Source organism: Rissa tridactyla, chromosome 7 (assembly GCF_028500815.1).
Source record: "Rissa tridactyla isolate bRisTri1 chromosome 7, bRisTri1.patW.cur.20221130, whole genome shotgun sequence".
In the NCBI taxonomy this organism is placed as follows: Eukaryota; Metazoa; Chordata; class Aves; order Charadriiformes; family Laridae; genus Rissa; species Rissa tridactyla.
Window position 1 is genome coordinate 27694553 of NC_071472.1, and position 22564 is coordinate 27717116.

Here is a 22564-nt window from a genome sequence, read left to right on the forward strand (position 1 = left end):
ATTTACTCCAAACTAAGGGGCGTTATGTGCCATTAGCAAACAGTATCTATTGGATAAAAATCCCATAAGATTAATTTTCTGGTCTACAATTGGGGACCTGGAGAAGAAGCTGCCTGAGTGATCAAAGAGGAGCACTTGCATTTCAAGTGGTATTTTATATGTCTGAAAGAAGCTGGAGTAGATTCCAAAGAAAAAAGTATTTTTTTCATAAATTTCTTGATTCTTAAGATGGAAAAGATAAAGAAAAGCATACAGACTGACATGATTGTCCATGCCTTGAGCCTATCTTCAGAGAAACATTCAGTTATGATGAAGATTTCAGGAACTAGAGAAATCACTGTTTCCCAGGAAAGCTCATTCCAGAGGCTGAACGTTCCAGAGTTTAGAAAAAAAAAACAACCAAAAAACCAAAACTCCCTTCCTTTTTTCCTATTCTGAACCAGTCTAACTTTCAAATGCTGCTTTTTCATATACCTTTTTCCTTAGTAATACAAGGAGCCATTTAATTCCTAGTATCACCTTGCAGATAAGGTAGGCTAAGCAGGTTGAGATGTTTAAATCTCATGCTGGTGCTCTCCTTTCCTATGTCTACTTTTTTAATATAACATCCAGAAACTGAAGAGTAAAGCCACAGTCCCATGACTAATCTCTGTTGCGCTGCACACAGAATTAAAGCCATCATCCTGTTCCCATTTGTCTGGGATCACGGGACATTCCTGGATGCTCTTCAAAAGTTACTGCAGATCAACATATGGTCTCCAATTGTGCTGCATGAACATAATTTTTGGTTTTATATATACTGAATGCATTTTGTAACAACCTATCTATGTAAATTAAGCAAATACATCCATTGTTTTGTAAGGATTGCGTGTCCATCCTCCTACTTTTCTCACTGACTACATGCTGCATACTGTTGCACATCAGATATTCTAGGCAAGAACTATGTCTTTAAATGTATCTGCAAAGCAGCTAGTGTACTCTAGACAGCACGATATTACTGATATATTTTTTTTTTAAATAATTTTAAAAAATTATGGAAAACCATAATAAAAATACTGTTTACAGAAAGACTGTCAAAGAAATTAAACTGGTCCAGTAAAGTATGACTGTGATACTCTGAATGCAACACCTGTGCGGAAAGGTAAGAGCTTGTTTCTACCTATAAACCACCGAGCAGGATATATGTAAGAAGACTGAGAAAAGCTGACAATATGATTAGGATATGTTCTGCTTGCCCTTAGCTGATTGAGACAAATATAATCTCTGGGCTCTATGATCAGCATTTGTAGTTGTTTAATTTTGTGCTAGTTGTGACCTTTGTGGTAACCAATAAATAATTCCCCAAGGAGAGGGCATTAAGAAGGTACTGTGTGTGGTATTTCCTTTCTCCAGCTGAAACTGCCCAACAGTTTACAGTGAGATTAATAGTAATGCTTTTGTACCTCACTTTGGAGAATCATGACAGCATGATTGAAATGGTGGTGCTCCAAGGTAGCAGAGGTGCCGTAGAGCTGAGCTAAGGCTGATCCACTCCTGAAACAGAACACAGGGAGTCAACAAATACCTCTCGTCTGCTTACGCAGCAAGTTTCAGAGACAATTTAGTAACGAAAGCATGTAGCTGCGCTCTCCCTCTCCATTTCAGCAACCACACTTCAGGTATCTGACAAGATCAAAATGCAAATTTATAGCCCGATACAAGGCATTTATGTTCCAGACCTTGCTAAATCATCAGCTGACTAAAGATTTTCCTGGAACCATGTGAAATTTTGTAACGCAACTTTTAAAGTGCCTCAGTGATGCAACAGCACAGGCGCACCACTGTGCAGTCAAGACAAACAGTAACATCCTTGAGCTGGGTCCAGCTGTTCTGTTACTACTTTTTGTTTTTAATTCTTAATAGATGTAACCACAATGGCTTACAATGGGTGCTTACAAACTCGTAAAAAACAAAAACAAAAACCCCCCCACAAATCCACAACAACAAAAACCCAACTGCAAACACAGTGAGGTTCTGTCTGTCTGTAAAACAATGCACTTAAAATACTAAGGTAAACAAAAAAAACACAGGTGAGAGCAGTGAATGTAAAAGTAAAGTTTAGCATTTCTCTAGAATGTATTTTCTCATCACGCTTATTGTCTAAAAAAAAAATTATCTTCAAACTGCACAGAGCAGGTGGGTTTTCTAAGTTTAAAGAACAAAAATCTGCGGAACACAATTATAAAATTGTGACTTGTTGGGAGGTGCAGAGAACGGGACTGGATTGTCAGAACAGTTACTGTTCACCATTACTTCACTTCTGGGACCCAGTCTAAAGTGACAAGAAGGGTTTTCTTTCCAAAGAAATGAGAATTAGAGATTAGGCTAGAGACAAAGAGTCTCCTAGGAGCGTATACTATAAAACTGCGCCATACCATTATCTAATTATCAGAAGCAGCTATATTAGAGAGAAGGATGTCCAGGAAACATCATCCCTAGAGAACGTGGTGTTGAGATATATAACAGAGCCATTTCAGACAACTGTGATACTGCCTCCATCATATACCTCTTGAACTTTCATCACACAGAAAAGCAGCATTGAACGTTGAAGATAAAATAGGAAAATGTGATGCTTAAATTTATAAGTCAGGTTAGAGGAATAAATCATAGCTGCTGTTAGGAAAACTACAGCTTCTGTTTTCAGGGATGTTTTATACACGTGTGGTAATGTTTGTCTTTTGTTAAATGTCTTCAGCAATTTCTTTATGGGGTCGTAAAATGGTAGCCTCCTCTTTGTGCTCCGTTGTCAAACAACAAGTATAAGTGATGGCAGCCTAATGCTGAAAGCACTACCTTTAGCTCAGCCATCCCTCCGCACACGAGATACTGTCGTGTAACGTTATGCTGGAGAAGCCGTTAACTTAATCAGAGTCAGGATGTAAATCTTAGGTCTCGTTTTTGTAAATTAGGAAGATAAACGTCAACCAGCTGAGCTTCCTTCTCATTTGTCTCCTCCTTTTTGATTCTCTTCAAGACTCAGCTGCAAAAAGGCACCTAGCAGTGCTTGGTAACCTTTGCACCATGAGCTCTGTCTTTCGAGCACTGCAATTGATTTTCCTTGCTATGGTGATTGAAAATCCAGACAGTGTCATTGTTTCATTGAGACTGTACGGCAACTCCAATAGCTCAGGAAATGGCAGCTTAGCGAACATCAGAAACATCAGTTTGAGTGATGTTCACTGAGGCAACTCACCCCTAGAAATGCAGCAGCCCGTGCATACACACGCTACAGCGCAGTATTTCTGCACAAGGTAGGACAAAATAGGATAATACAACATCACCCTGGCTTTCAAATATCTTTGGGTAACCATCTAACCACTTCCCTGTCACGCTGGAGGATTAGCAGTAATGCAGAACAGACAAAGCTGCAAATGCATGCTGGGACCTGCAGGACAAAGAGAGCCTCACGGTCTCATATTCTGGCTGTAGAGGACCTGGGGAGTTGAGAAAACAGCACAGGATTTGGAGGAGTCTCTGTGTCTGACAGCTTTATTTCACAGCTTGGCCAGGATGTTGTCAGGGACATTTTGCGTTGTCTCCCCCTGTTCTCAGTTTGACCTTGGTCAAGGGAGTTCCTTTACCATTACAGTAAGAAGAAATACCCTCAAACCTTCCACAAACCTGCTTTTACCTTAGTGTGTCTGAGGCAGCAGCCCAGATAGTAAAAATATACGCAATTCAGGCCTGCCGAATCAGGTCCTAAGCACTTTGAATAGAATAAAATTCAATTTTAGAATTGAAAACGGTCTGGAGAGCAAGCTTTCACATAGGTGGTGTAAGAATCTGCCTTCGCGATCCAGTTTGGTGTTTTGGTGGGTACTGACCGTTGCCAGCCCAGCCCTGCCCACTGCAGCCTGTCTCCGAATGGGCTCTGTGTGCTCTGGCGCATGGGGTAGGTCAGGGAGGAAGCATTTCTAAGGCCAGGGACCGTGTGTGCTCCACAACTGACGGGTATGTGGTGAGGCAACTACTCCAGCCACCCGCTGCATCAGAGCTCCAGCATGATGCCAACGGTTTCATACTTCATAAGGTAGGAATTACTTTATGTATGCTTGCCTACACTGGTGTGAATGCTTTTGCAAAACCATGATTTCAGTTTTACCTATTTTCTTTTCTTAATAGCTGAACAAGGTTTTGCTTAACGTCATGCATTCCAGCCAGCAAGAACAATCCAGATAAACAGTTTCAGTGTTTCCTGGGTTGAATACCAGAATCAGTAATACCTGAGCCTGAAAAGAACATCAAGTTTTGGCACCACGTTTCAATATGCAGTGTCAGTTCACCAGGGGTAACCCAATCAACAGCCTGATACAAAGGACAAGCCAGCAATTACCCAAAAGAACAGAGAATGATAAAGATGGATAGTCCCTCACTAAAAACAAGAATAAGAATGCTTGGCCTTGGCCTAGGAGGCCTGAAATTAATGCTTCATTCTTTTTCCTGCTCACCTTTTGCTCTTCTGTGGAAGAAAAACAAATTAAAGTAATAAGAATTAGAAGACTTACTTGGCTTGGAAGGCATTGTTGGTTCCCCTGTGGTCAAGGTCATGACATAAACATCCCACAATCAAAGCTAAAATTTCAATTTCAGTCAGAATCTCCTGAAATCCTGCAGTCTGAGAGCAGAAAAAAAATAGCAGCTGTAAGTATCAGTAGCAAAAGGGATAAGTAATGTTAGTCCATCGAGCAACAGTCAACTTTGTTTTGATACCATGAACGTTTCAGTAAGGAGAAGATAAATGCTTTATTGTCATATTATATTCCCTGCTGTATGTTACATGGTTAGCAGAATAGATAACGTCCTTGGAGTGATCTGTTATTATCTCTCTGTTGCATTTCCAGCCTGCCATTTCTCCACTACCCATGAGGCACAGAAGGCAAAAAGAGCTGAAAAACAAACACCAATAACTACACACTAAGACAGGAACTGGAATTACATATCAGAGAAATACAAAACAAAATTGATTCCATTTTGAAATTATTGTTCAGAGAAGTACTTAGACAGATTTCTTCAATCCTGAGGTGACCATCTTAGTCAATCCCCACTGACAAGAGACAGCCAAGATGTTAGATCAAAAGACCTAGGAAAGAAGCCAGCTAAAATACACTCTATGGAACTGTTAGGAACTATGAAGAGATTTGTTATCTGGGACACATGAAACAAAGCGGCATCATTTAAAGGAAATGTCTCAAATGGCATATTTCTGCTGTGGATATCCACTTAAATTTGGGAGAGAATTTTGAAAACTGATGTATTGAAATTCCGCATGAGCAGCTCAGACCAGGTATACCTATGTGAATGAACGAGCTGATCCTAGAAACGTTTTTTTTTTTTGCCAGAGCACTTCTCCTCAGGGATACTTGCCATAGCAGTTTTCCTGCCTGAACTGCCTCATGTCAAAAAATAAATACTACTGTTACTGCTGACCTCAAGCATCCTGAACAGATCCTGTCTGGACTGGTGCTGGAGCCTGCGTGGGATGCCACCTCTCTGGTGCCGCGCATCTTACCCATGGGAGAAACAACCTGGGTCTTCAACTCTTCAGAAGCATAAGGGCATATCGCCTGCAAAAATGGCTGGCTGAGCTGGAAAATCCTAACGCTTGTCCCTCCACAGTGCCAGCCTCCAACAACGCTCCTCAATTAGCCACACAATCTACTTAGTATGAAAGGAGATTATTTAAAAGGAATATAAAATATATTTACATTGGAGGACCAAACCAAGGCTGAACACTAACAGTGTGTAAGAAATTCTGAATTCCATTGATTTTCAACAGGCCATAATTTCACGCACCAGCAAGAAGAGGATTAAGTGATACAAAGACTGAATATCTGTGGGACTTGATGTTCTTACCTGGTAGGAACTTACAGCCTGCTCAGAAATGCCAGTCAATTGCTGCAATACCACGTCAAAGCTTTGCTATTCACCCTGAAGACTGCAAATTCTACTTAAATAAATGCACGTTCAAATCCAAATAGCCTCTGTTTTCACAGTCTGAAACGTGGCTGCAGTTAATTTTTAGGCAGCACAGGGAGCCAAGCTCCCCAGGGTGCTCCGGAATGCATTTCAGTGGGAACTGAGGAAGCACAGGACTTGATACAAAAGCTTTATAATTGAGCTCGAAGTTTACATATCAGAAAAGATGATCAAACATGAGGAAAAAAGATTGCTTTTGCATAGAATCCACTGGTGCACAGAGTAACTTGAATATTATGAAAGAAATTCTCCTGAATTCTAGTGGCATTGCTTTTTTTTAATTTCAGTAACAGCTACCCAGGCAGAGGAAATTCTCTAAAAAACAGTGTTTTCTCTTTTTATTTTTTAAACATTGTTCTTATAAGAAAAAAAAAGGGATTAAAAATAGGTTTGTAACTGACAACATGCCACGTGTCAAGTTTCAATCTAGAGCAAATGTTCATGTCTAAGTTAAAACAACTTAAAATAGAAGTTTTATAATATAAAATTGATGCTGTAGTAAATATTCTTTAGCATAACACAAGCTTTGATTAAACTCAAGGATTCAACCTGTATTGCAAATGCAGGAAAGCTGATTAAGGAATTTATTAACAGTAGCAGTATCTCAAAAATAAATGCAACATTTCATTTAATCAAAAGTCTTGTCATCAAATATACGAGAAATATAGCGTATTTCACTCAATAAAAACCATTTCATTTAAAACAATGTTACGGTAAGGGCATATCTGCTTTGAACATAACGCAACAAAATAGAGGATTACATTTCCCCATTTTTTTAATTTACACAGAGAGAAAAAATACATGGCTATAGACGACGGTGCAGTAAAATTTATTTTCACCAGAAAAGGAATGACCCATAACTCATGAGTGGCAGAGTCTCCAGTGAATTATGGAGGTCATTCTTTCATGTGAGGAAATGAATTGCATTCATTATACCTTGTCCCATGTTTCTATGTTTCATTATTAGCACACCAGATGGGATTTTAATTTTGTATTGCTTACTTGTTCATTTTTACTTTTCGAAATTAGTATCAATGTGAACTGTGTTAAGCAAAAGCATTGATAATGAAGCTTGGGCTTGATCCTGCTCTCGTGTGACATCCCTAGCTCGCAGGAGCAGTCTTGCTTCAGTGCTTGTCTTTGGAATATTTGGGTGAGTCTGAAATACAGAAGCGTGGCTCGCAGGACTGGGCTTGTAACTGTTCAGTGTCTAACCAGAGAGGGAAAACACACAGATATACAGGAACATACCTTAGATATGCAGAAGGCTGACCCAGGAGTGAAAAAACTGGTTTAAGCTTTTTTGGATTTCTGTTGTTTGGCTTGTTCAACCCAGCTGAATTTTCCTTCTGCGTTCAGTGGGAGCATGGTTGGGCCATTAGCGGCTACCGCGTTACAAATTAGACATTCCTATCTGAAGACACCCCAAAATAGACCTGTTGGTTTATATTTGTGGTGCCGTCAATACTGCTGACGGTCACGGAGAAACCAGGAATAAGGTGCAATAACTGCACAAAGCAGTGCCACCTTGACCATGAGAGCCCCTCTCTGGTGGTCAAAGAATCTTCCCCTTTTTGCAAGTGAAAAACAAGGCACATACTAACCCCGATGGTTCCCCCAAGACAAATGCAGTAAGAGCAAGCCTTGTGCTATAGTCTATTGAGCCTCTACTTTGTGTTTTTTTTCCACAACATCAGTCTTTGTATCTCTGGAAGGGAGAGCAGCCCAAGCGGATCAAACACACTGGATTTACTCTGTTCTCAGCCAGAACCACAGCCAAGCAGGGTGGGATGCGGACCGAGTCCAATGCCGTGGGCACACGCATCCAGCCCTGCACGTGGAATTGCTCACTTGGTTTATCACGAGGAGTGTGGGCAGTGAAATGAGCCTGGCTTGAATATTCCAGATGCCCTCCCTCCCACAGACAGTTGCATCCCTGTGCTGTCTGCTAAAAGGATCCTGAAATTTTGCTTTGAGAGCCACGGTCAAAGCAGTTTATGGTTGAGGCCTCGCAGGCTTGCTGCTGGCTGTGGAAGCAGCAGGGATCTGCTTTCTCCCTGCTGGCTGCCAATGCAGTCACCGCTAGCTGAGATGGAGATGCCTGGTGGGAGAGAGTGTTTCCCACCGAAAGAAGAGCCTGCCGAAAACCCGGCCTCGGAGCTCCACCTAGAGGTCCTCAGGGTGAGGTTTGAGGGCTCCTCACGCCCTGGCAGCGTTTGGCAGAAATTATTGTAATTCCCAGCTGAACGGTGCTGCCTGGCTTTGCCCTTACTCCTCAGAGTAAAAAGCTTTTCATTTTTCTATAACTGAAAAAAAAAAAAAAAAGGCATGTCAAGTTTACAAAACTTCAAAAACGGCCAATGCCCACACATTACCACAAGATTTCATTAGAGTTCATCAGGAAGTGCCCGCTGAAATAATGTTAATTCTGCTCAGCTGATCAGCTTCACGCCCAGGAGAAGAGGTGACCTTTCTCTCTTGCTGAATGTCTCCATTTCCTTTGTCTCACGGTGTACAGTGCAGCTTTGCTACGCCTCCGTACGTGCTCACAGAAACAAACCCACATAGCTGGGACGGACCTAGCGCTAGACCAACATCCACCTGCTGGAGGATGTCATACTTTTTTTTTTGCCCCTGACACAAAGTTCTGCCACAGAGACGATGCCAAACGGAGAAGGAGATCTGGAAACCCATGCACGAGACAGCTGTGCCCTGTGAGCAGGAAACAGGCCACCGACTGTCACAAGTCCGTGTAACACGGCGCTGACCTGTGTGGCGAATGGCACAGGCTGTGGAGTCTCCGCCTCTGCACACAGGCTCCAGATGCCAACCACACCACAGAGACCGGCCAGTGATGAGAACATTCAGTGATTAAAAATCAGGGAACAAGCACATGTTATCCCAGATAAATAAGTACTTGCACAAATGCTATTAATATGACCACTTTAAGGTTCACAATAGATGATTACTCTGGCTATTAAAACCAAACATGAAATAAAAATGGAAAAATCTGAATTCTTAGTTTTATCTGGAGATAAGGCAAACCCAAAATGTAAAGTATAGCGGAAAGTTTTGTGTGGACACAGACATGTTGGTTCTCTTTTGCCATATTAACCAGAATGCTAAACATCCAGGACCACCAAGCTTTTTGTTGATACAAGAATGAACTACCCAAGCATGGCTTATCTCACACAGGAAGGCTGCTGTGGGGTAGGGAGAGAGAACGCGCAAGAGCAGTGCTACTTCCAACAGAACTTACTTGTATGCTGAGAGGAGTTACTGGTACTGATGGAGATACAGGTTACTGAAACCCAGAAGGTGTTGCAGTGTCCAAGGAGACACAAGATTCACTTAGATCACTATGTTGGAAGATAATCTTAAAATGTTTTAAGGCAACACCTTCTACAGCTATTTAGATGAAGCTGCATAAGAAGGTAATAAATATCAACTTAATAAATACTTCTGGGATTCTAATCTTCCTTGGTTTTGTACTTCTCAATTTAAGAGTTTGAAATAAATGTCAAATCAAAGAGTTCCAAAAGAAAAACATTTTTTTTAAGATCAAGAACTATAATAACAAGCTCACTCCAAGACTGCCATCTGTTTTCAGTCACTTTAATGTGCCTGTGATATCGCTGTCACTAAAACACTATAAGGTTTTGCCAAATACATGCCGCCTTAAGTCGAATAACCTAATTCTATTTGCATTTCTATTGGAAATGAATATCATAATAACTAGAAAAGAAATCAAATGTTGGAAAATGTTTAGACGTGTGAGGCAACGTGGCAGTAAAAGCTCTTACGGGATTGTGTCTGTAGCTGGATACTTACAGTTAACATGGCAAACATTAGCTGGCAGACATTGAAAGCATGCCTCCAGTTGTGATACAAAACCATTCGATAATTCTTCCGAACCGTCAAAAGCCACCTACACAGCGTCTGAAAAGAAAAGTACAAATTGTATCAGGGCTACTAAACGCGTACAAACGGACAGAGTAGTGCCAAGACAAAAGCAGCAGATCTCTCTGCAGTGCAGATGGTTACCTCATAGTCAATTTTAAATTTCTGAACCATTCCAAGTTCCATGAACATCCGCAGGGCTGCAGTAATCATGGCATCCACATCAAGTGAGAAGTCATCAAAATGGATATCGTCAATGCCAAGCTCTGACACCAGAGGGATGTTTGCTGCCTGAAAATGCCAAAGGGAAAGGGAAACTTCTGATTTGAAACTTGGGTCTTTTTTCCCGTGTCAGTCTTACAAGAAACCATCCATACATCAGTTCTGTCCTGCCAATACACCCCACTGCTTGATTTGAATGCCAAGCAATAAAAGTCTTCATCTGAGAACTACGAACATGTCAAGCAAACAGAGCAGGGAAACAGTGGGAAGAAGAACCTGGTACGAGTGGGAAATATGCTCACCATCCCAACTGGAGCCCGTATACAGCATTTAGACTGAGAGAGTTGACCACTTTACAGCTACTGCAGTAACACAATATATTCCAATGCAAATTACAGTGCTGTAACGTATGAAACATCTGGACAGCCAGCAGCTGGGAATTTTAATTGCTACCATTCAGAAATGCAAAGTAAATATACTGCTCTGCAGAATTTCTTCATCCAAACGCCTTTACATTCATAAGCATACAAGTGCCCTTTGCTTTACACTGTTCACTACACATTCATAGAACCAAAAAAAGAGTAATACAAGCAACGTCTGGCAGAAGTAATTTTCAAAGTAAAATAAAAATAATTTTCAACACGCTGATGCTGTCCTAAGTCAATAAACAACAGCAAAAGCCTAACATTTTGCTTTGTCCATGTAACAGAAGACTTCTGTTCTGTTTGTATGAGAAGAATGGATTTTTTCACGCACAGAAGTCCATAGGAGTGAGTGTGCAGGACTGGCTGATGCATACAGTGGCGCACACAGATGTGTTGTGGCTGGGCCACTGGCAGCACCTGCGGGAGGCAGGCAGAGGTGCTGACAACCCTCCCTGGCTTGTTTGCCCTTCCTTATGCCCCTTTGGACTTGCCACTCATCTCCCTGGAGAGGGCAGGTGGAGGAGGCTGCATTTGCTGAAGGAGCATCTGTTCCGTGTCCTCTGCAGTGAGAAGGCGATGGGTCAGGCAGAAACCTCGCGAAGGGGCTGGATCCAGCCCACAGGCCATGAGCTGGACCATGCTGAATTAGTTAAAATCGTGTGGACTCAGCTGGTGTGGCACATCCAGCTACTCACTTGCACAAAATACCAATTTGTTCATGCAGCTGTAAGTTCACCTTCACAGTTACAGCTTCTATGTGACCATCTCACAATTTCCTTTTTGAAAACTTGTGTTTTGAAACATTGCACCCTAACTACAAGTTACTGACATGTAAAAAGCTTCTTCTAGCCAAAGGGAAAGTGCCACCACAATAATTACTTTATGCAGAGGTTAAGGTGGTTTAGCTGTACCACGTAGGAGAAGATGGTGCAAACCTGCCATAAGATAGTACTAACATTGCAATGTTAACTTATTTGATAGCTAGAAGGAAAGTCTTTTCAGTTCAGCACCCAGTAAAGCATGCCAGTACCACACAAAAGTCATGGCATTACACCAGCGAGGTTAACCGACATAGAAAATACAACAAACCCATCAACTCAGATGTCATCCCAGGACTCAGCTGAAGCAGCTCTGGAGCATGCAGGCAGAGATGTAAGCTCTGTTAACTGCATACTTGCTTTGTCTGCTAGTGTACTTACCCAGGTTGAATCAATTCAGCGTCTTCTTTTGAATAATTATTGAAACATTTGAAATACTTCTGGATGATACCAACAGGAGTTACACCTTAACACCCTGTAAGATCTGGATGAAAAGCTACGTATTCTGAGGTAAAGAGAGAAAGAAAATACAGGGAGATGCGAAACAGGAATGCTCGCCCACAGACTGTATTGTCCAAACCTCCAGCTGTCTTACAAAAATTGTGACTTTTTTATCATTCAGTTATTCTTCAGAGCTTTGGGGGATACTCGAGATGCATACTAATGTTTAGTCTATGAATACACTCATTGCAGTAAACGCACTCTCTATAAAATGTCTCTGAGGGAAGAAATACATTTGTCCATCTTACTCGTTTGTTCCTTAGAGAGAAGTTTAAATGGCAAAGATGCTGAAACAGAAGCAGTTTGATTGTAAGTAGACCTACTTGAAATTGTTTCATCAAAACTATTCTTTACAAACGTACTGCTACATTTTCATTAACTTTGAAGTGGGCTCTGATTAAAATTTTCATGGGTTTTGTCCTCTTAAAGGAAAACAGATATTTTCCTTGTTATTTTTTACTGGAAACAAATGCTTTTACCAGCCTGTTACAGTTCAAGGGAGAACAGTTGAAGCAGTTGCTCAACTAAAATGGTTTTTCCTTTTGTCCAACAGTGGAGAAATAACAATATATTCCAAATCTATTACAAACTGAACAACAGGATATTAACAAAGCAAGTCAAAAACAATTTCCTTCCACGTCAGTCTGAAACTTTTAAATATTTATGAGTTTTTACATTCCTAAATTTAACAGGAGTGCCATAATCCAAAATAACTGCTGAATTAATAGCCAGGAGATAACATTTGTATAAAAGAACCATTTGCTTTACAACAGCAATAAAGGAAACAACAGAATTATGAGTGTTGAGACTAATTTGAATAATGTTAAAAAAAATGATATGTTGTGTGGCTGCAGCAACATTCTGGCTGCACCTGGCATTGTCTGTCCTCAGCTTCTTATGCTGAGAATGCAGCAGTCCAGGGTTTATAGGAGAGCAGTCATTAAAACTTCATTTTTTTAATTACAAAGATATAAAAAATATTCATAATACAGAATATTAAAACATATCCATCCCTGAAATTCTGCTGCACTGCAGGACAAATTCCAGTGGATTTCTTAAAATAAACAGCAATAACAACACTCTCTTCCAGGAAAACAGAGGGGATGAAAGTACCATGACAATAAGAGGAAGGGGCAGGCAATTAAAATTCAAGTTACAGTGAAATTATTTTTTAAAGCACCCCAGTGATTTAGAATCACTTAAAAGGCTTGCTTCCTTTTGAACGTTTTGAAGTTCAATTTCCCCTTTCTAAAAGCAATTAAGAACATTATACTCTGAAGTCTTTTTACCCTGCAGATCAAGCAATTTCAACGCTCTTCATCCTTGAGAAAAATTCACATGACTCTTCTGTGAGCTTATGGTAAATTAAAGCCGGACATGCCTCCTCTGGTCATATCTCCATACCCCTTGTTACTAAAACAAAAATTTGTCTTGAAAGGAACCACAAACACAAGTTGGGCTTAACACATGGAAGGCAACTGGTCTTGCCTAATAAAGTACGAACAGCACTTACCAGACTGGGAAACTATCACCATTTGTCGGCAGCTTGAAAAAGAGGACATCATGGCCCGGAATGAGCGTAAAGACAAGGTCTGTGGCTACCCCATACTCAGGTGTGCATGGGATGGGGTGGGATGGATCGAGGAAGGAGGAGAAGCACCTTTGTACTTAATTCAGGATTGGAGACAGATTCTCCTTTCCTCTTTGCTCTCATGTAAATTCCTTCACAGCCTGCTTGGTCTACATGAACAGCTGGGAAACGAGTGACCTCACCTTACCTCGGCCATCGCCAAAGGGCCATACTTCCAAATACACGCAACACCAAAGTGGCTTCTACCAACAATAAACTCCCAATTCTGGCCACTGTAAATGACAGCCCATGGGAATAGAAAAATAACGTTTCTGGTTCAGTATTAATGAGTCTTTGGGCTGCTGTGGATGAACAAAACCTAAGAAGGAAAACTTTAAGAAACTAAAGAGTCAAAGTTTTAGGGAAACTTTGAAAAGCTAAATACTTGAAATAAAAGCTACTATTTGATGCTTACACCTTAGTGCTGCTGGAGACAACTATTTTACAGTTTTAGAAGTATATATAAAACATAAGCTTTATAAAATGGTTTCTTCATATTGTTAGTGTGTAACTAGATAAGAATAAAGTTAAGCATTCATACTTCTTTTTTCTTCTGGGCAGTATGTGATCCTGTGTAAATGTGTATCAGAAAAATGCAGTATAATATGCACACACATATACACAGAGCATTTTATGACATTTTTACTGTAAGGGCTGAACGAAGCGATCACAATTAATCAACACAAGGAAAAAGGGGAGACTTCTGCTGCTCTCATTGAGCATATTTCCTGAATGAGAAAGAGGTTTTACATTCAGCTTGGTTAATGTTATTGCAAATTGCTTTCCTTTTAATCCTACTTTCAGTTTCCATCATATACCACACTAGTACCTTTATAACAGCCAATACTGCTATTGAGAAAACGTATGCAAAGCATAGTGTTAAATGCCCTCTTACAAATTAACTTTAAATCAGTTTATAGTTATAAATAGCACGAGAATGATCCCTTGGAGATGGGTGAAAGGGGGCAAGCTTCCTGTCCTGAATAACTTCTAGGTCTGACAGCTGCTATTTTAGGATCTGGAAACACATTACCGGTAATTCCAAACAGGGAAGAAACTTTATAGATTTCCCTAACGATTCACACAGTTTTACAAACCAAACTTCCTGCATGAGCTGGAAGTCTAGTTTTCAGTATGTGAAAGCTATACTAAGCTTAAGCCTTCTCATTCCAGTTAGTCAGATGCGCTGCCAGTGGAGACCAGCAGACGAGTCACATGCTGCCAGCTTAAAAAATGATCAGAGGGAGAAAACTCCTTATGTAGGGAAAAAACGTATCATGTCAGGAACAAATATGAAAGAGCAATTTGGATATTTAATATTCTCCTATAGCAGAATTTAGTTAAGAGGCAGTCTGGGTCAGTGGTGGAGAGAGGGCAATTTCAAGGTGGTAATTACTTTTTGTCTCATCTTGCCATAATCCTCTCATTCCATCCGTATGCCCTGCAAGGAGGCACAGGCTGATAGGCATCTTAAGGAGTTTCTTGAACAGAAGATACCTACAGCTCAAGGGTCTGATTGTAATAACTTGATCCAGCATTACAAATTATATGAAAACACAGGTTTTGATCCCATTTGATACCAAGAACGCGGGACTATAGAGCGTTGACAGAGCATCATTCCACAGAGCAACAGGGAAGGCTTACTAAATGGTTTTGCACTAACTTTTCTAATAGCATATTTTTTACAATCTTATATATCCGTATTTGACAAAGTGATAAAATCAGACATAAGGAAATGGGTGAGTTCTTCAGAAAGCATTCTTTTGCCTTGTAGAACATTCACTACCATGGAAGCAGTCCAGCTAAGCATAGAAAACACTGGACTGAAATCCTACATTGCTGTGTCAGCTTAAACTCTCTGTACTTCAGTTTTACTACCTGTGTGGATAAGACATCACTGCTTATTACGTGTGGAAAGCATTTTGAAATCTACCGATAAGTATATTAGTATGGCTTTAATTAAAAAACCAGCACAATCTGCCATTTGGTATGCTCAGCTTCTTTCCCATGCCATATCAGAACTGTTCTGTAACAATAACTTCCACTACTGAATACGGTCAACTTTTTATACAGCCCTATGGACAATGACACGGGGAACGGTTAGCAAGGTTTCCTAATCAGAAAATACTGCCGGACTGATAGAGAAAAATAAAAAGAAAATTGAATACATACAAGACATATAAAGATATCCCATGAAATACATATCCCAATGTAACAAAAGAATGGCAAAACAATACCGTATTCCTCTTAACTCCCAGGGGCACTGTTTGAGTCAGGAGTCCATGTACGATTTCAACAGCAGGTCAGGATCTGATCTCATTTATACTCTGTAGTGAAACTGGAGCTTCAGACAACGTGACATACGCAAAAAAATAAGACCACCCTTTCAAGTATCTCTTCACCTAGAATCTCTCTCAGAAGATTACAAACTGAAAAACCTTAAAGGCTGATCATCAAAACCCGCACAGAAAGCATCAAAGTGAAGAATATTTAAATGCGAAGCCTTTGTTATCTCTCACTTAATCTTCTATCAAGCCGTACTAGAAACAGTATTTTCTGATGGTGAAGGTTTTTATCTGTAAAGGGTTCTTTTCACGTATAAAGGCCTCTAAAATACTTGCTTGTATTTATAGCTGGAGGCGTCTTTTAAAATGCATCTTTATAGTCAGTTATTAGCAGGAGTGGACAAATTTTGCACTTCGTAGCCATGGAAGACCAAAGCCTGTTATGTTCTAGTCTGACACATTTCTCACTCTCTACAAAGAGGAAAGAATCAAATGTTTCAGCTCAGGGATGTTTTAATGCCCAGAGCAACCCGGCCTTTAAAGGCCTCCATCTGTTACTGCAGACTAGGGATGGTGTCTCTCTGCCCTTCACGATGCTGAGTTAGCACCTCTTTTCCAATGACCAACCGCAGCAGAAGCAGGACAGCAACATTTAAAGAGAATTTTACAATACTTACAGTAAAGGGGAGGGGGTGTGGAAGAGCCTTAAAGCGTGCATGTGTATTTTCCTCTGGATTTTGATTCTAATGATTTTTTAATGCGATTGCCACAGTAGCGTTGCTGCTGCCTTCGAGAGTGAGATTGCCCAGAATCACACAATCATTTGGGTTGGAAAGGAGCTCTTAAGACCAGCCAGCCCAATGCCTCTCCTCAAGGGGGGGTCCAAAAACCCCCAACTTTATTTGCCCTTCAACAACTTTCACCAAATTCCAATTTTCTGAATGAGGTCGCCGTATGAATGGATACTCAAATAACAAAAACTGGAGACTGGAATAAGGTAGGAGTGGGGATTTGGACTCATCTGAATGCAGTTGGACGAAACATGAGATAAGGAGACCTCATGCTGCCATATAAACGTGCTTTGCCACCATCACATCTACCAGACTCTCTGTTTCTGTGTGCCAGACTCTGTTAATGTTTTTTCCAACAGCTATTCAGATGTAAAAGACATCAACAGTCCCTGGAACAGAATTTATGTATTTTAAACCTCTTCAGAGTAACCCAGCAGATTAGCAGAGGGTTGCAATTGTGAAATCAAATGCCCAAACTGCCCAAAGTCCCACAGTAGGTGTCTCAGCCCTTTGCTGGAAAAGGTCATTCATTGTTTTAGTCAAAGTTTCACATCTGAGAAAAATGCTGCTCTTGCATCCAGCTTCAATTGCAATCCAGCTTCAAAATCTGCAGCTGAAGCATGTATGCGTGCTGCACACTGCTTCATCGTCAACTGGCAAATTAACAGTGTGACATTTAATTTAGACATGATATGTGGAATGCAGAAAGTTGCATTTAGTCTTGTTTCACAGTTATATTTGGTTTAACCATTTACCAAACGTAACTGCTGCTTAGTATGAATACTGGTATTTGCTTAGTTAAAAGAGAAACTTCGTGGCATTCAGAAAGCTAATTATTCTGCTGCTTCTATTAGAACAAGAAAAGTAGCCATTAAGCAATATATGACTATCAAATATAGCATCTAGGATTTTTTTTATTATCATGCACTGTAGGCTTAGGACAAAAATATGATATTTGCTTTCTGCTTTTGGTATAAAGCTATATGTGCCTGAGGAAAGGATTTGTCTTCTTACAATTCTATTTTTAAAAGGGCAAGGGAAGATCTGTCATTACAGCATTACACATGCTATTTCCAAAGGCAAGCCCAGAATTCTAGCTAAAAAACTGAAAGTATTTAGAATGTTTCTGATCAGTCAATCAATCCTCTCTAAACATGCCACTTTCTGAAATTGGGACCAATTCCATCAAAAGGAATAACAACTTTCAGAAATAAAAACATTACATTTAGAATTTTGTTACAAACCATAATAGAAAAGACACAAAATACATTATTTATGTTGCTAAAAATCAATCCTTGACGTTAAAGTTGTTTCCTAGTACACAGAAACAAAATATATGGCAGCCTATAAAAAGAACAAGAAATTTCTATTTTAAAAGAACAGCAACATAAAATAAAAGCAATTAATGGTCTAAAGCATCTATTATTCTTAAGGCCAAAGTCCATAACCACAGCAGCCTAGGACTGGAGTTTTACAGGGCATGCACATCCGACACAATGATCTCCCAAGGCGCGCAGGGGAGTGTTCACGTCCTTTTGGCTTATGGTGATTAGGAAAAAACCAGTGTGTCACATACTACAGGCTAGCAACTGTCGACTTTTTATGACCATTGGTGCAGATGAGAAACTCATACAAAAGGGTCTATTCAGTCTCCGTCCCAGAATTTTAAACACACACAAGCAGCAAACCTAGGGCAAGTATTTCTCCGTGATACAAAAGTGTCAGGCATGTGGGCTGCCATTTCCCACACCAGCCTTCCTTGGGTCTGGTAGGCAGAGAGTCAGCTTTGTTGCTCCCACGAAGAGCAGAATGGGTAACGCAGACTGACCCACTCCATGCCTATAAATTTAGGAGGGTGTGGGAAGAGGGATACAAGGCGGACTTCTCCACAAGCCTACCTAGGAAGGGGAGGGAAGGCTCTAGCTGCTTTCTTGAAGACTCAGAAGACAAAAAACCTGATTAAGGGTGGAGGAAACAGGGTCACAGACAACACGACGTGAATGCACAGGGAGGAACTGGCTCTTTTAGTGGCAAACAGCCCAAATTGTGCCCTGCAGCTCCCAGTTAGACACATGGTGTGAGAGAGCGCGTGAGAGAGAAAGAAGTGAAGGTGTCAAGAAGAGATGCTAAAAAAAATTAAAATAAATAAAAAAAGCACAACAATAAAACCTCAAAACCCTCACCAGTGCCACAGTAGCGTATACACTGGTATTACGCTATTTTCTATCCCAGTGTACTCCAGCAGCAGTCACTGCACCCAAGCCAATCTGCAGGACCACTGGTGGCGTGCCACCGTGGGGCCGTGATGGTGCTGTGGGAGTGCACAGCAATGGCACTGGATAGTGCTCCTGCTGGCCACCAAAATTTTCTTTCTGAGCTCCTGCGACAAATCAGGCTGGCAGTAGAGTGACTGGTGGTGAAAGTTATGCAAATATATGAACAGGTTACAGCTCCACTGGAGGGAAAGTCCTATTTCAGATCTGCTGGACTGACAGCTATAGCTGAATGTTGTCAGGTAGACAATAAATAACATTGAAAACACCTCCAAACTTACAACATACATTTACAGAAGAGCTATAGGGGAAACTTGCAGTAATTATCCTTAAAAGATACTTTATCTTCGTCCTTTTTTCCTTAGTTTTCATCAAGTTCTGATTGCAGGTTTAAAAGAAATCCACCCATCCTATTCTGAATCCATAAATCACTCCCTAGAAGCACTTGGGACTGGCCCAAAAGAGCATCCTCCAAAAAAAACCCAAACAACCAAACCCAAACTAAACCCCATCTTGCTACAGTTTGACAAGCCAAGAGGGTCATCCTGTGTGAGGCTGCTGCAGGGCCCACTGCGAACACAGAGCCCAACTCCTCTCCCCGCCGCAGAACGTACATCCTCCACAGCACCCTTCATCCCACAGAGCACCCCAAGCAAGAAAGCCTGAGCACCCAGCCCACACAGCATCACAGAGCTCTGGTTCAGACACAACTCGCAGCCTAATCACTTTTTCGGAGAACAAATAAAAGGTACAGATTCTGCTCTTTCAACAAAAATAGGCACTTAAATCTTGTGTTTATTTAGCTCTTTACATACTACCTATATCTTACTAGCTTTATAAGTTTTCTTTAAACAAAAGTTGCTTTCATCTATCACTACTTAGGGGTGAAAGGCTACAACACAGCCATAAATAGTTGTTTCTCACCATTCACGAGGTTAATGAAGGCCTTATGATACACGTTAACTGATGCCTATGAAAACACACTTATGATATTTGACTGATGTAACTGTTCCTTCTCTCCCAGACACCTTGCATCTGCCAAATTAATGTTCTGAATACAACATCTATATCCTACGCTTCGACAGTGCTGCATCAGCTGCAGGGGTAGGAGTATTAGGGAAGAGATCTGTCTGCATGACTGTTAGGGACTGAGGATTGTCCTCGCCTGGCACAAAGCTGCGGGGCACAAATACCTCCGCCACCACTGACTCGGAGAGGCAGCACACGTGCAGTGCAGAGAGGTGAGAAACGAGCCAGGTGAGGAGCTGGATACAGGACCCCGCACTGCTGTGCCACACAGCACCCAGCTCACCGAGGTCTTCCCTAGGTGGCCGCCATGTGATGCTGGGGCAGGTGCTGCCCACGGGCCACGTCTTGCCACAACTTGTCGTGGTGTTGCTGTCGTTATGCCACCTAAAACCTTTCCTCCCCACCACCCACAGCAACGGCTCTCGTCCAGGGAAAGCGCAGATAACACAAGTAGATACCTGGAATCTGTTTAACAGTAGAGTTTATGAAGGCCATAAATGTAAGGTTTTTGCTGGTTTGAGGTGCGTTTTTTTGTGTGTGCCCATAACCTCGTTGTATGCCTGGGACAAAACACCGGCTGCTGCATGGCAGCGCAGAGAGCAGGGTTAGCTGAGTTACATTTAAGCACACCAAACAGGATGCCGTATGCGCAGGGGGATCACAAAGGCTCTGGAAAACACTGATATCTGACTTTCTCAGCTTTTCTGCGTGTGTTCAGAGCTGGGTGTAGCTTGTTGCAAGGCACAAGATGATGGAACCTTCATAGAAATGGCCTCATAAAACATTCAGTTTCCTGTTTTTGCCTGGGGTATAATCCGCATGTTTTCCATACAGTTACAGCAAGAAAGAGAAGTGCTAGAGTCTATTTCTCGTGCATTTAAAGTGTTTACACTTAAAATTTGAAAGACTAAAAACACAGAACTACTGACACAATTTCTCCGTTAGAAAGTACATTTACGCTGCCTGGGATTTTGCCTAGACTAAAACAAGAGACTTTTGAGACTAAAACAATAGAGGAATCCCCCCGAGGCAAACAATGAAACAGTGTAATAAATAAACCGTAGAAGGTTGTAATCGCAAATATTTTTTATGTAATATATGCTAGATATAGCTTTGCTTGGATGATACAGGCCCATATAGCCCAAATAGGAATTGATTTAGAAAACAAGTGTGCATCCATGTAATTTTTCCCTTTAAACAGTCCCACAGCCTAAGTTAATACTGCACAGGAGCATGGTCACTGACACCCTCGTGTGTGGGAAGAGGTCTTTTCAGCACTGCCTCACTCCTACCAGCTGATGGAAGAATGCAAAAAAAGAAAAAAAAGAATTGCTAGATATGAGACTGTGGACGTAATATGGCTGAACCACGAGGATATTTCTCCTGAGTCCCTCGGTGACTCATGCAAGAGGGACACGGTGCCTGTGCTGCTAACAAATTCTACTATACGCACAGACGGAAACATTACAATGGTGTGATATTGCAGTGGTATTACCTTTGTCAGGATTTTACAGCTTCACAGAAATGCTGCTAGGCGATCAGCCTTACAGTGGAGCAAGGATGGCACCCAGTGGCCAAACACATTCATCTCAGAAAAACGTTTCTCATCTATTTCCTGTTCTTCACTTTCTGGAGTTTTAATTACAAAAAGGTTCTAGCTCTAATATGAACTTGTTCGCAATGTCAAAACCCTTTAAAGAACACTGTCTTCTTCCCTTGGGGGACATTTATGTTTCCTTTTGTAAAATATTTTGTTAAAACAGAAGACCTATAGAAATATTGCCATTAATAATTAAAAATCAATACCAGTAAACATTTATGACAAACAACTCTTTGCAGCCAGAACACTGCATAGAGGCAGAAATAAACAAAGCAAAGTATTTTTTCCTTTTGCAGGATATGTGCTAGGGAAAACAAAAGATTTTTTTCCTGGTTTTAAAATCAGTACAATTGCTAATGAACTTGTTTCATTTTAAAATTAACATTGATAATATTAAAACCAATTAGAAAATTTCTATCCAAATAAAGTTTTGTGAAAAACAACCTCATTTTTGAACCAGAAAATTCCCAGTTATAACTGTCAACCTGCTACGGCTACAAGACAGAATCCAAGCACAGAAAAATAATTTTACATATGAAATATTATGCCATTTTTTGGGATATCTTTGAAGACTTTTTTCTTCTATGAGTCAAAACAAACAGTAAAATGGTCTTACTGGGCCAGTCTGGGAATGCAGATCTCAGAACAGTGAGCTATCAGTAGCTCCAGGGATGTCTATCAACTGTGTGGGGAATAATTTGCTCCTTGTTGATGGCAAAATAACCATGATAAACCCACAGTGAAGAACTCCTAAAGTACCATCATTCACTGAAGTAATGCTCCAATTTTTTTTTTTTCATTATTCTAGTCCAACTTAAGTGTATAGGTCTGCATTGGATAGATGTTTCTTCCTGTTTGAAAATGTTTCCAAATATAAATTCCCAAGTCTACCACTGACTGAAGCGTACTACTTCATCATCTGACAAGTGTTGATTTTTTTTTTTTTTTTTTTAAAATCATTCATCAGTTATTCCTCAGGCTGGCATGACATTTCAAATGTATTCTACATCTTATCACTTTTTGCATGGTTGTTGGCTAAATGGTGGAGCAATGTTGAACTGTATTCCTCAATGCT

At 40.7% G+C, this 22564-nt stretch overlaps 1 protein-coding gene across 1 annotated transcript in view; it reads right to left on the minus strand.

The window, feature by feature from the left end:
• Positions 1–22564, minus strand: part of PDE11A (phosphodiesterase 11A) — a 144581-nt gene that overhangs the window by 27436 nt on the left and 94581 nt on the right. The window contains exons 11-14 of the mRNA XM_054209726.1: positions 10060–10206; positions 9847–9954; positions 4545–4654; positions 1443–1533 (exon numbers count right to left, since the gene is read on the minus strand). Coding sequence (XP_054065701.1) covers positions 1443–1533; positions 4545–4654; positions 9847–9954; positions 10060–10206 — 456 coding nt within the window. The remainder of the gene's footprint in view (positions 1–1442; positions 1534–4544; positions 4655–9846; positions 9955–10059; positions 10207–22564) is intronic.